The 14,179-nt window shown below is 37.5% G+C and overlaps 1 protein-coding gene across 2 annotated transcripts in view; it reads right to left on the minus strand.

The window, feature by feature from the left end:
• LOC150100518 (growth factor receptor-bound protein 14-like) overlaps positions 1–14,179 on the minus strand; it is a 341,775-nt gene that overhangs the window by 243,084 nt on the left and 84,512 nt on the right. The window contains exon 1 of one of the 2 annotated variants that reach the window (XM_090402827.1): positions 1,751–1,870. The exons of the other annotated variant lie outside the window; for it this stretch is intronic. Within the exon in view, the coding sequence (XP_090258953.1) occupies positions 1,751–1,800 (50 nt within the window). The 5' untranslated portion in view covers positions 1,801–1,870. Of the gene's footprint in view, positions 1–1,750; positions 1,871–14,179 lie in introns of those variants that run through there. 2 annotated transcript variants of the gene reach the window in all.

Raw genomic sequence — 14,179 nt, forward strand, 5'->3', positions numbered from 1 at the left:
CAGCAAATCCACAGAATTGTGGAATATATCACCACCAGCTACAACTGGCGCCAGTGCACAGGAGCGGTATTCCTAGACCTATCTAAAGCATTTGACAAAATCTGGCATTTTGGACTCCTGCACAAACTTATCTCAGCCGGTATCTCACTAAAAATGGTTCATCTAATCCGTTCATATCTTCAGAATAGATCAATGCAAGTTAAAATTAACGGTTCTACATCGTCCCAGCGCCATATCTTTGCTGGAGTGCCGCAGGGATCTCTACTGGCTCCATTGCTGTTTTCTGTATACATGTCAGACATCCCACACAATCCGATGACTTCCATTTTAGCACTGTATGCGGACGATACGGCAATACTAACCAGATCTCTCAGACCCCACTTCGTCACCAGAAAGCTTCAAGAAAATCTTCTACAGCTGGAGGGTTGGTTCTCCAAGTGGAGATTGGAAGTCAACCCCCTGAAAAGCTCAGCGGTTCTCTTCTCAAAAAGGCCAATGTCTCCTGCAGGAGATGTGTTACTATTCAATACTAAAATTCCCTGGCAGAAAGAAAAAAATTACCTGGGTGTGATTCTCGACAAAAAGCTATCTTTCAACCAACATATCAAGTCTGCATGTGCAAAAGCATCTAAAGCCATAGCTCAGATCTACCCGCTAATTAATAGAAATAGCAAACTCAGCAACAGAATCAAATTGCAGCTATACCAGATGACGATTCGTCCTATAATCACCTATGCCTCTCCAGCCTGGAGCCACACCTCTAATACTAACATTATTAAGATACAGCGAGTGCAGAACAAGTGCTTGAGAATGATTTTGAACGCCCCGTGGTATGTTAGAAACAGCCAACTCCACAGAGACACAAATATTCCCTATATTCTCTCTTATCTACAATCCTTAGCTTCCAAATTTTTTCTAAAGACGTCCACATATCCCAACGATTTGGTTCAACAAGCTGCAGCATACGAGCCAACGGACATATTTAAATATAGAAGACCAAAAACTATATTAGCCTCCTATAGCGATACATAATCTCCGTGCCCATTCAGGGCGAGCAAACTGCTCGTAAATTTTACCCTCACTGTAACCACGACAGATAGCGGGGAATATGAAAAGCATTTTGCTTCACCCTTAAAGAATAAATGTCAATTGTCAAGAAAACTTCAATGTGAACCGTTTTTCAAACTTCGCAAACTACATTATTAGTGTGCTTAACTAGCGCAGATGATGTATGTACTCCTCCTAAAAACGCAATAATATCACAAGCGCAACTATTTATACAAAAATACACTAAAGTTTTTCGAGGGTTTATTAATCATCGGACCTGAAACCGTTCACAGGATAAGGTGGTCAGTCCTACACCCCGGTGTATCCCATGTCCTCTGTAGTGTTGAGTTCTCAAGGCCGGTTTGCTGCTTTGCGGGAATGGAACCGAGGACACTCCTTCCACAGGCTAACCGCGCAGACAAAGTTTTGATTATTTTACTTATTGTTTATTAATGTAGTATTCTAAAGAAACAATTTCTAAATAAAAATCAACGACTAAGGACAATTTTTTTAATAGTATTCGCCAAGAGCACAAAATTGTGAAAAACTACCAGTTTTTTTTTTTTTCGTAATGACTTGTGATTAGTTCTGTTTATTATAAAACTACATTTCCACTTCCTCAAAATGTAACTGAAAGCCATTCCCAATGACCTGAGTAAATACTACAGATCTCAGTAACTATTAATAAATAGTACAATGATACCTGAATTTCCAGTTCACAAAAACTGACAATTCTTTACTATCGTCATACATCTCAAGTTCACTAACAAACAATCGAAGTAACTTAAAAGCGGCACTAACGATAATTCTACAAAACTGAATTATACATTTGTCGCCGATCTTCATAAAAGCATAACGAAAGCATTTGTTATTGTGTCGGCTTAACATGATTAGGCGAGAGACCTTTGCTTTCTTTTGAAGTGGTTTTTAGAGAAGGATAATAATATCAAAACGTTAAAAGATAAGCTGTCATAAACGTTTGCCGTTTAACGAGGTCTCACAACATTCTAGTGTTTTATTTAATTGACGATAGGTTCAGGTATATAAACATATAAATAAAAATCGCCAAGTTTATTGCTTATAATTCAATAATGGCAATGGTTGCTAAAAAAAATAAATAAATAAGAAAGAAAGAAAAGTAGCTTAATTAATGGATTTTAGGTCTAGAGTCTAGACAAACTTTTTTTTTTTTTTTTTTTTTTTTTTTTTGCAAATGCGGGGGGAAAGGATTTCCATACAAAAAAAAAAAAAAAGCAGTTGAAACAAGCAAAATAAGTAAGGAATTATTAATCGAGTAATGAAATAGTTTTTGTTAGTGGAGTCTCATGTCTTAGAAGTAGTGAAGTGCTGCGCGTAAATCCATTAGCAAAATAAGTAAATATTAAAATACTGCAGAGCAAGACGATAACATCCAAACTCCAATAATGCCAAAGTTCAGACAGACATACAATGCTGTTCAGTTTGCAGCTTACGCTGGTGAACTACGTGTACATCGACAAGTTTCAATCAGTACAAACTTCGCAATACCAATTAAAGGGATGTGTATAATAACACGAAGAAAGTTAGGATGAAGTTAGAAATTTAAAGATGATGTTCATTTGTCGAAAAACTTGGGTTCGATTCCAGTCTTAAAATGAGAGATAACACATTAATGAAAGCCAACCATCCGAGAGTTTGTCAAATGACAAAAGAGTGAGGCGTTATCAGCAAAAGTGGATGACTGGATTTGTAGTTAATTAAAAATCTTTGATATACAGAAGGAAAAGAGGTAAAAAAAACAGACCTACAAAGTTTGAGGAACCTATCCATCATTATACGTAATGTGAAACTGGAGAGAAATCTAACAACTATACGATGGGATCTTACTTAATAGGCAATTGCACCAAATTAAATAAAGATATTCCTCAAATTCTTAAATGGTATTTGTCCATAGGTGGATGAAAGCAAGACCAACAGTGGCAAGAATCCATACTGACGATCGTTTATTAGTTCAAAGGGCTCCAAGTAGCGTAGAACATTAGTGTTAATGTTAGAGAACCACGGTTCTGCAAGCAGTATGCCAACGGCGAGCTTTAAATTGATAAGGAAAGATAATTTAAAGTGGAATAAGGAAGAAAGGTTTCCATACAAAGGAACTGCGTCAACGATAAGTTCTGTGTAAATGTTTGTATCAAAAGACTCCAATCAGGGAAATGACGTCATCAAACACAAGTTACGAAAGTCGTAAAGATCTTCTCGCTTTAATATTCCAATACGAGACAACTCAGGGATGAAAATTACTGTGCGAGTGTTGTTCCATATTAAAATAAATCATCGCTACATTGTGGTCTGAACTGCACAGATGATAAATAGCACCATATACGTAGAAAAGTCACTAGTAAGGAAAACGTTTGATGTATTTGCGAGTAGTCAGGGTTATATGTGAACAAATTGTGTAAGATCATTAGTGACAGCAAACGTCAGCATATGAATCTACTAGATCTGTGCAGATGAAAAGGAAAACAAGTTGGAGTTGTGAAAAATCTCCAAGTAAGCTGACCATCTTACTTGGACATGTAATTAAAATCTTAATTAAAAAAACACGTGTTTAAATGTTTTGTAACTTCATCACAAATTTCATCGCACTGCTCTGAATGAAACAAAAAAGGAGGGTCAGTGGGGGGGGGGATTCCTTTATCGTTCTTCGGTGTACTTTGGGTACACTGGAAGAATTTATTTTTGATAAACATGACCCGTTTAGTAAATCCATGCTGTTCCCTTTAAAGTATACCTTGTCTGTGAACTCATTTTTGTATACGAGTATAAGGAAACCAGGTTCGAGCTGTGAAAAATCTCCAAGTAAGATGACCATTTCATTAGAAAAGTTGGACTGGTGAAAAGCAGCATTTAAAAAAGAAGGAAATAAAAAAAAAACGTTCAAAATGGGTGGTGAAAGACTGCATGAAGGGGATAAAATGGAAGATTTTTTCCCAAAGAACAAAAAGAGAATATTCTAAATTGGAGACTCTGGCATGGTATATCAATATTCACGAAAGCCACCGTTGAGGCGAAAGAGCCGAAGACTAATTGATTATAGTGTCAACAAGGGTCTCGGTAAGGAATGAGACTGTTCTGCCACCGGATGGCGAGAGTGACCATGCCGTACTGACCTGGGAAGTTTTTTTTAAACACGTTTTTTTTTTTAAATTAAGATATGAAAATATATAACATAAAGAACTTGAAAATTTTTCTTCTTCAAAACTACACGTCAGCTAAGAATACAATATAATGATACCATAGGTTATAAATTACATGATAAAGTGGAGTCTGATTTCTCTTCTAATCATCTTAAGTTTTCAAGCAGTGCTCTGAAGTATACATGTTATGCAGTGTATGTTATTATTTTTAATTTTCAAATTTCTTCTTTTAGTTACATAGAAAAGTTTCAATTACAGCAAACAAGTTTTTGGAATTAACATTTTTCTTGAACACATTTCAGCTTACATTTTTTGTGCATTAAGCTGAAAGCTTTTGTGCAGAAACCTTACTCTAGAGAAAAAAACGAAAGTTTTTAAGCTACTTCAGGCCTCCAATAAGCAAGACCGTGTATTTAGTCTCGAAGGTGTGACAACTCAAAGCCGATGAAATTCATCCGTCACCTAAAGATATCAGTGCCCATGGGGATTTGTGCTCCACTTATCAGTGCCCATGGGGATTTGTGCTCCACTTATGGGTGAGTTCAAATTATAAAGTATAACGTAAATGCAGGCAATTTGTAATGTGCATTTATAAAATAAACGACCTCCAGTAGAACGATTGAAGGAGCAGCCGTCAGTTTGATTGATATTTCTGATTATACTGCAGAAGGAGAAAATGCGATTTCATCAGATGTTGCTGATATTAAAGTACTCCTCCATGCTTCACGTTGGGTGAGATAACCGAGCAACGAGCTTAAACGCAAAATAGGCGACCATTTGCTGCATAAATAAACAGAAGTTTTACAAAATGCTTACATATACAGTATATATCTGAAGGGATGTACAGGATGTTATGACAGTACTACACGATAAAATTTACACTAATCTCCTGCTAACGATTTTCATCCAAATTCGTATGTCACTTGTTTTTCGGGCTTCTAAGACACGTCTCACTGTATCAATTCACCCATACCGTGGGCTTCCTCTGGGTCTTTTTCTTGCTATCAAGCACCCCTGCTTTGCTGACTTTCTCTGTTCCATTTTCCATTCTGTTCAAGTGACCCAATCACCTAAGATTATTACTGCTCACATTTTTGGATGATTACTATGTCAAGTTCCTTGTAACATCTTTATTTTAATATGATTCTTATGATTCTACCACTGATGCCATCTGTTATGTCTTCGCTTTTTTTTTTTTTTTTTTTTTGATCACATGCCTCCTGTCGTTCTTCCACCAAAAAGATACCAAAATAATGTTGAACAGAACTCCATATCTGTGGTCTATAATCTTATCAAATGCTTTATTGCTAACCTAACTCTGAGATCCTTATCTAAAAAATTAGTTCGAACAGCTGTCGTGTATACAGCTGCTTTAGTGTTTTTACTAATTTCTTTCTTCTTCCATATAAATTATTCAATTTATTTCGTATGGGGTTCTCCTCTTTACCCTCCCCCCGTCCTTTAGGACGAGTTGGGCCCTCCTAACGAGGGATTATTATATTATTATTTTGTTTGACTCATCGAGGGTGGGCACCTACTTTTACAACTCTCCGTCTCCACCACATCCACAAACCGCCTCATCTACACCAACGCCATCTACTGTCCACCATCACCACTATTATTTTCACAGATATCTATGCCCACGGCGGGATTCGAACCCGCAGCCTTTTGACTGGAGAGCGGATACGCTAACCACTCGGCTGGTTATGATTATAACCCCTACTTCCGTATGAGACCGACTAACTCACCTTTCGTCGAAAGAGACCAGATAAAGGTTCCTCACGTCTTGAACGGGAATCGAACCCAGATCTTTCCGACCAAAGGACTTCGTCTCTACCGACTGAGCTATGAAGGCTAATTATTCAATTGACTCTTGAAGATAACAGTTCTGGTTATTCTATTGTCTATTTCGATATTAAATTTTCCATCTTCACTTAAAATCTGTGCCCAAATAGCTAAAATACTTAGGTACAGTTTATATATATAGTTTCTCCGTCGAGAACGCGGCTATATTTTTCATGTTTTTCGTTTTGTATTATTTTGTATTTTTATTGATAATTTTGTGCTAAATTTGTTGCAGCAGTTATTCAATATACTCAAAGAATCCTGAAAACTTGCACTGGATACATTTAGTAGTATAACTTCGCCTGCATAAAGAACTGAGATTAATATTTCCAATTTTGGTATCAAGCCATTGGAACGAAAACCTTCACTGATCCACTCTGTTTAAAATTTCCAACAACCAATATCCAAGTCATGGTTTTCCAAAACGCGTGTCTAGGAAGCTTATCGTAAGAAAAGAAGACATCCCATTATTTCAGTTTCATTCATTGCCTATGATGAAGCTTGAGACACTTGAAAACCATCGTAAATAGTATTATTTGAAAGGGCTAAATGTAGAAAACTTACTGTGTCAGTGGCACTCGTAGCTTTTGGGCCCTCGTAAAAGCTGTTGGGTGGTGCATTTTTTGTCAATCTAATTCCACCTGCTCTTCTCCCAAATGCTAATATTACAACATTACATAACAATAAAGTTCATCTCCTGGCAATAGATGACATAGATGCCTGCATCTTTGTCATCTATGCAATAGATGAAAACTCCCTACTGTCCCCATGTGATTTAATTTTCCTTTATTTGGATAATTGAATCGCATGCCTTCTGTCGTCTTCCACCAAAAAGATATCAAAATAATGTTGAACAACCTGGATGATAATAGGCTTCAGGTCCTGATGAAATTATACCTTTTGTACTTCTAAACTAACAACCGTTCTTTATCACATATACACTATATTACACTCAGTTGGCATTTACCCTACAGCATGGAAACGAATCCATATACAGCCAATTCCAAAAAAAAAAAAAAGTAATGAGTGTCTAAACCAGTGGTCGATATAACATTGTTAGGAGTCGATTCGGGCTCAGGGGTCGATAGAAAATATAAGACATCATTGTATGGGTAATATTTAATTCGGTTAACTTGGATTACCTCCATCCTGAATGGCAACGCAATTAAGAGTGAATCGTGAGAACAGTGACATAAATAGGACCTATAAGATGGAGCAAGGTCATGAAAATAGTTACGGAGGCCAAAATGATGTATTTACCAATAAACGGATTATTATTATTATTCCTGACACCTCCAAGGAGTTCGAAGACTCATCGTGGGAGGATACCTACAATTGTCTCAACCACTACACCGAACCTCTACTACGAATCATCTCCATCAACGCCATCTACCGCCCACCTCCACCACCACCACCGCAACTAGTATTTTTTGTCTGTAAATTGCGTGTATTCTGAAGGGCCGATCTGTATGCGGAATGAAAACCCTGCTACCCCCCGTATGAGATCGGCTAACTCACCTTAGATTGAAATCGTCAGATAAAGATTCCTCCCGTCGCGACGAGAATCGAACTTAGGCCTATTCCAACCGAAGGGCGCAATGAACTGTCATTCTTCTACGGAGGCGCTTAATGTCGGATGTCGGTGGTTCCCGTCCGGCCGGCGCGTACATGGTTGAAGCTGGTTTTAGTCATTAATTCCATTTTAACAAAACAAAGGAATACGCTAGATATAGAATTCCGTGGCGATTTAAGGCTGAAACTTACTAATTTTGAACTCAACATTTCTAATCTTGTCAAGAGTCACGAAGCACACCCTTCACATTGACAACGTTAGTAATTTGTATACTAAGTTAATAAAAGTCTTATTTTCTTTATTTAAATGAAGGGGATATTAAATCCCACATTATGCCGGCAAAGGTTGGTCGATTGGTAGAGCCTCTGCTACTAATGGCTCAGTTAAGTAAGTTTGAGCGCGGTTAGTAGTTGGAATGCGACCCATCGTTCGATGTTGTTGGCACACTCTCTCTCTCGATGAGTCTTTGGACTCCCTGGAAGTGTCAAATAATATTATTAGTATTATTTCAAAGCCGAATAAGAAACTCAAAGAGTTTCATGCCGAATCTGGGATTTAATATCCCCTTCATTTAAATAATGTTACATCGCCAAAGTGAAGCCCATTGGCTCTTTTATTTAAGTCTTATTTTCATATATATAAGGAAGATTGTATTATTGTCATTTTGTTATCTAAATTAAATTTTACATATTATTTATCCCTCCTATCAAATATGTAATGTTAAGAAGGACGTCAAAAACAAAAACGTATCCCTTTGACGTTAAGCCAATATAATAATATATACTATATTATACATACAATAAACACTAACTATAACATAAACAATCTAAAAACTCACATGAGCGTCTTTTTTGCTTGTCCTATTATAATTACTTAATAGTAAAATTGAGGGGATCGATAAAAAGTCAAGAAACACTTGAAGGGGTCGACGGTCAAAGAAGTTTGGCGACCCCTGGTCTAAACCATAATGTATTGCTCTCACTTCAGTGTTGTCTAAAGTAACGGAAAACATCAATAGTCAACTTCGACAATTGGAGAACGATCAAGATCAACAAGAGATCTCCTTGCCTGAATCAACCACTTATGAACGTGTGCCATCTAAAGTTTTCGGTGAACGCTGTGCAGTGACATCTGACATTCCCAAAGAATTTGATAGGGTTTGGCATTCAATTTTCTTTCTGGAGGTATTCCCACTGCAGATTTTCTTGTTAATCTTATCAATAATATAGTACCATTTACAGTCAAAAAATCATTTGTCTGAATTTTGATACATTCCTCGGATATATATATATATATATATATATATATATATATATATATTTTTTTTTTTTTTTTTTTTTTTTTTTTCCCAGAAGCGGTATCACCATTTGACAGGGAAGTTGGAATTTGTAACAATCATCTCAGACATATGATCATTCTAGCAAAAGGAGCTGAAATTTCGACAATGGAAAAAATTTATCTGAGACTACAGTATAGTGTATATAAACAATTATGAGAAGTGACATAGCACACTGATTTTGTCAACCAGTACCCTACTTTTTGAACTCGCGATCTTTGACCTGGGATTTAGTGATTAAAACTAATATGAAATTTGCTTAAGTTAAATTAACTTAAATTAACAACAGCTAATGCATTTTGAAAAACATGGCTGGAAATTATATTTAGGGTGAAATGCAGTACTTCCAATAAACCTGATAATTTAACTGAAGTCAGTACGTGGGTACAAACAAGTATGAATAAATAAAATGATAATTACCTCCCGGAAACTCGGGTTTTTCATCCCGTAAACTCAAGAAAATCGACCGTAGTACCCACATTATTTCAGACAATAACATATCTTGTTAGGGTTGGGTACCAAGAGATGGCAGCACTTGTTTTCCAGCCTCTTCATCGGCGGCTGCTATAATTAGTGATACACATGGGCCAGCTATCTCTGATTGGCTACCAGTGGAGAGTGAACTGCCCACTCAGTCTCCAAAAGCTAGATAGGGTTAGAAGGCCTCGCCTACTCCCTATAAGGGAATAAAAGGCGTTAGCTGATTTATTTATTTTTTATGATGTATGAGTCGTTTCGACGTGGCATCGGCTTCCTAATTACGAAGAGGGCGCTCTCTTGAGGGAGGAAATGAGAGCTGTAAAGCGAAAAAGTTGCCGGAATTGATATAAATGGCTCTATCGAATCGGTCATTTTTATTAGCTGAAACTTGGGGATAATTTGACATCGTGGAGCTTCCAAAATAAGGTATTATATTGATTTGCAATTAGAGAAGTATCATGAAAAACTTCAGAAATATAATATAATATATATCGATAACCCTAAACCCCCGTTGGTTATGTTGGTACTCGGGCATAATTTTTGGTGTTCAACGAGTTCTATTTTCTAAATGCTATTAAACGACATGAACGATAATTCTTATTTCTTGCTTGCATAACTGAGCTCTTTTCATTCGCAAAATGGTTTGAAATGCTAATAAGAATTCCTCTCCGATCTGATGGAAGTAAGTTAATGAAATATGTCGAGCTGGTTCAACTGCATGATTTTAATAGAAAATTAGAAAAAATGAAATTATTTGTGCGGAGTACATACAAGTGGGTTCAGATGCTTTTGCTAATGAGAGAAATGCACCTTCCAGGCAACCGTTACCTGTAGTCATTTCCTCAATTTTCATGAGATTTGTATATTTGTATTATGAAACTGAAATGAATTCCAACTGTTAAAATATACGATTAATTAAAGATTTCGCATTAATAAGATAATTTGACTTTGAAACTAATGTTAGAAGGTTGTTCCATTATTTAAATAAAAACTAAACTAGCCTTTTGTCGAGCATGCTAAAAACACTGTTTATTGTCACTTTTGATTGACACGTAAACTTAAATATTTAATTAACGATTAAATTATTCAAGGGGGGTGCACTTACCTGGAAACTTACCTCCTTCGCACCTATGTTTTTCAGTTTGAATAATTTAATGGCGAATTCTGCTCTTTTCCGTCTCCAAGTCAAAAGAATACTTGTGTACAAAGCTGTTCCCCCTCAAATTTATCATTGAGGGGTTTTTTTTGTTTGTTTGTTTGTTTTTTTTCCTAATTGTCTGTGCTATGACTGGTCGCTTACATTGTTCCATGCAGAATAAGCTTTAAAAATAAAAGGAGACTAGAATAGAACCTGAATATCGATACTTTATAAGAAGGCAACTAAATAGTTTCATTTTATCCTTGATTACAGAGAAACATGTGAAATTTTGGAATAAAGTCAAGGAAATGCAGTTTAACCACCTAACCGGCCATTATGGATCAAATACGCATTCTCATACGCTACTACGTATCCATCATATATTTCAATATAATATCAATGGTATTACAATTTTAATATGCATTTCGCATCCATGATAACCTTGACGTCTTGGCCGGTAGCGTGGTTAATAATTATTTGATAACTGAAATTATTCATGAGTGTCTTAATCCGTCTTAGCTCAGGAATATCTATTCCTTCAAATCAAGTAAAGGCTAATCATAAAATCTCTATTTCGCTCCAAGAGTTGTTATTCCTAGTTACCCGAGGAATGGAGGGAGAGTACTCTTGTCCCCATCTACAATGGTAAAGGGGATGCACAAGACTGTAAAAATTATAGAGGAATAAAGTTGATGTCCCACACAATGAAAATCCTAGAAAGGGTTCTTGATGGAAGATTGAGGAAGGATGTGGAGATTGCAAAGGAACAATTTGGCTTCATGCCTGGTAGATCAACAACAGATGCTATCTATGGGTTACGGCAGATGATGGAAAAGTTTCGAGAGAAACAACGGGAGCTACATCTGGCATTTATTGGTCTGGAGAAAGCATATGATAGAGTGCCAAGGCAAGAAGTCTGGAGGTGTCTAAGGGAGAAGAAGGTTCCGGAGAAATATGTCAGGTTGGTGCGGGAGATGTACAGAAATGTGAAGGCAAGTGTTCGGACCTGTCTGGGACAGACAGAAAGTTTTCAAGTAACAATTGGCTTGCATCAATGGTCAGCATTAAGTCCGTTTCTGTTTAACATTGTGATGGAGGTGGTGACGGAGGAGGTGAGAGAAGATGCGCCTTGGACAATGTTGTATGCAGATTCAAGAGAAGAAGCAGGAACTAAACTGGAAAGATGGAGAAAAGTACTGGAAGAGAGAGGTATGAGACTGAACAGAAGTAAGCCGGAGTGTATGTGTTGCACAGTGGGCGGCGGCCAGGAGACATCTGGAGCTGGAAGGAAATGTCATCAGGAAGGTGAGGGACTGTAGATACTTGGGTTCAACAGTGGAAGAAGATGGATGAGCTGAGAAGGAAGTGGGATGCAGGATACAAGCGGGTTGGAGGAACTGGAGGGAGATGGCGGGAGGGTTATGCGATAAGATGGTGCCGATCAATCTGAAAGGCAAAATCTATAAGACAGTAATGAGGCCAGCTATGACGTATGCTATAAAAACTGTGGTCCTGAGGAAAAATAATATCAAGATGGAAGTAGCAGAGATGAGAATGCTTAGGTGGATGTGCGGTGTGACCAGAAAGGATCTGAGAAATGACTATGTGAGGGGAACAGTGAAAGTTACGAACTTAGGAGCGAAGATACAGGAGGCAAGGTTCGGATGGTTTGGTAATGTGATGAGGAGGGAGGACGAATATGTGGGAAGGGTCATGCAGATGGATGTGCAAGGAAGGAGGAAGCGTGGGCGGCCGAAGAAGAGATGGAGGGAGCTGGTAGAAGAGGACTTGAGGATGAAGAACTTGGATGTGGTGACAGCCGAAGACGGGAGGATGTGTAGAAGACTCATCATCAACAGTGACCCCACTTAAGTGGGAGAAGCTGCAAAAGAAGAAGTTATTATTCCTAGTTGAACAGGTTCTCGCTCATTGTACGAACCATACAGATTCTACCTTTGTCTATGGAGTGGCTCGTTGTATCTTCTTCAAATCCACCGTCACTTCCTTCCCTGTTGAAACAATCAACTTGACCAAATGCTTTTCTCGCAATCTTTCTATCTCCGCCCAAATAACCAGCATCCATCCATCCATCATTGAATCGGAACAAACCCTCGTGTGTAGCCTCCGTCGGAAACTAAAAAGCAGGCTTTTATTGGAACTTGAATACTTCAAAGGAACAAGAACTGTCGCGAAATTCATAGAGTAGTGGAATCCAACTGGTACCCTCTTCTGGATTGACGACGACAATACGCGTCATCTGAAAGATAACTCAGACTGGAACTGAACTGTAAATTTTGAATTCATTTATTGCATTCTCTATTGTATACCCGAAAGGAAAATGTTTCTTTCTCTGTAATATATATATACTTATAATATGTAAATAGTCCTTGTTACCTATCGTCTAATGTATATTTTAACAAGTTAATAAAAATAAAAAAATCGCAGATTGCCGACGACAATACCCTTCAGCTGAAGAATGACTAAAAGTGATGCTGAACTGTAATATTGACTCTTACTGAAATGACACATCCTGCCTACCATTAATGTACCTTTTTCCCCTTCACTTCTATTGTATATCTAAAAAGAAAAACCTATTTTCCTGTCATATACATTCTTATATGTAAATAGTCCGTTTTTTGTTGTCTATCTTCCAATGTATATTTGATCAAGTTCAATAAAAAAATTAAAAAATAATAATTGCAGATGCTGAATTTATGTCTCGCCCAAAGATATTTCCATGATCATTATTCCGCAACCATTTTTAAAACCTGCCAAACACAAACAGAAATGATCATCCATTTGTTGTCCAACTTCGAATCGCTCTATTAATCCGTCTCCACTGCTACTTTTGTCCTACGGAGTCAATTGCTTTCCATTCCGTGGATACTACAAACTAAGGCAAATGCTAACGAGTTTGTTCCTTCTGTTAGTACGCTCAGGGATACGGGGAAGAAATAGAAAAATGATCCGCAGCATTTCCTTTGACTACAGAACTTCAAAATTGTTGCCTCATGTGCCCGCCAACAATTCTCTCAAAAAATAAAACGGGCAAAATGTTGTGTTACCGCTATATTAAAGTTTCCAATCCACCCAGCTGCAAGGCCATCTCTTCAAACTGTTCGCCGCGTATGCGAACAGTTTGAAGAGATGGCCTTTATGTTTTCTCCAATGCATTCCGCCATCATCATACTGGAACTTGGAAATGAGTACATATTCAACCTGTTCCAAAATGAGTTGCATAATCCTGATCGCACTATAGGTCTGTTATTCTATCAACCTTGCCCAGAATAACACTATACTCATCACGAGTAATTTCGGCACCATTTACAAAGCACCAAATCTGCAACTCGGTATAAATGCTATTTTGGAGATCTCTAGGGTAGGGAATATTGATCATATTTAACACAAAGAACTCCTGAGCAAGCTAACACAACCTGTAGTCTCATGCACGGTTTCCTACTTTAGCTTCTCACTGCGAAAGGATGGATAGTTTTATCTTCTGCGATATCTGCGCTACCGGAGTGTCTCAAGGCTGTATGTGAAGATTTTTCTCTGGTTGCAGATTTAGTCACACTTGGAAGATG

This window comes from Typopeltis vanoorti, chromosome 13 (genome assembly GCF_054136105.1).
Source record: "Typopeltis vanoorti isolate ZY-2024b chromosome 13, IOZ_Tvanoo_1.0, whole genome shotgun sequence".
NCBI classification, from domain to species: Eukaryota; Metazoa; Arthropoda; class Arachnida; order Uropygi; family Thelyphonidae; genus Typopeltis; species Typopeltis vanoorti.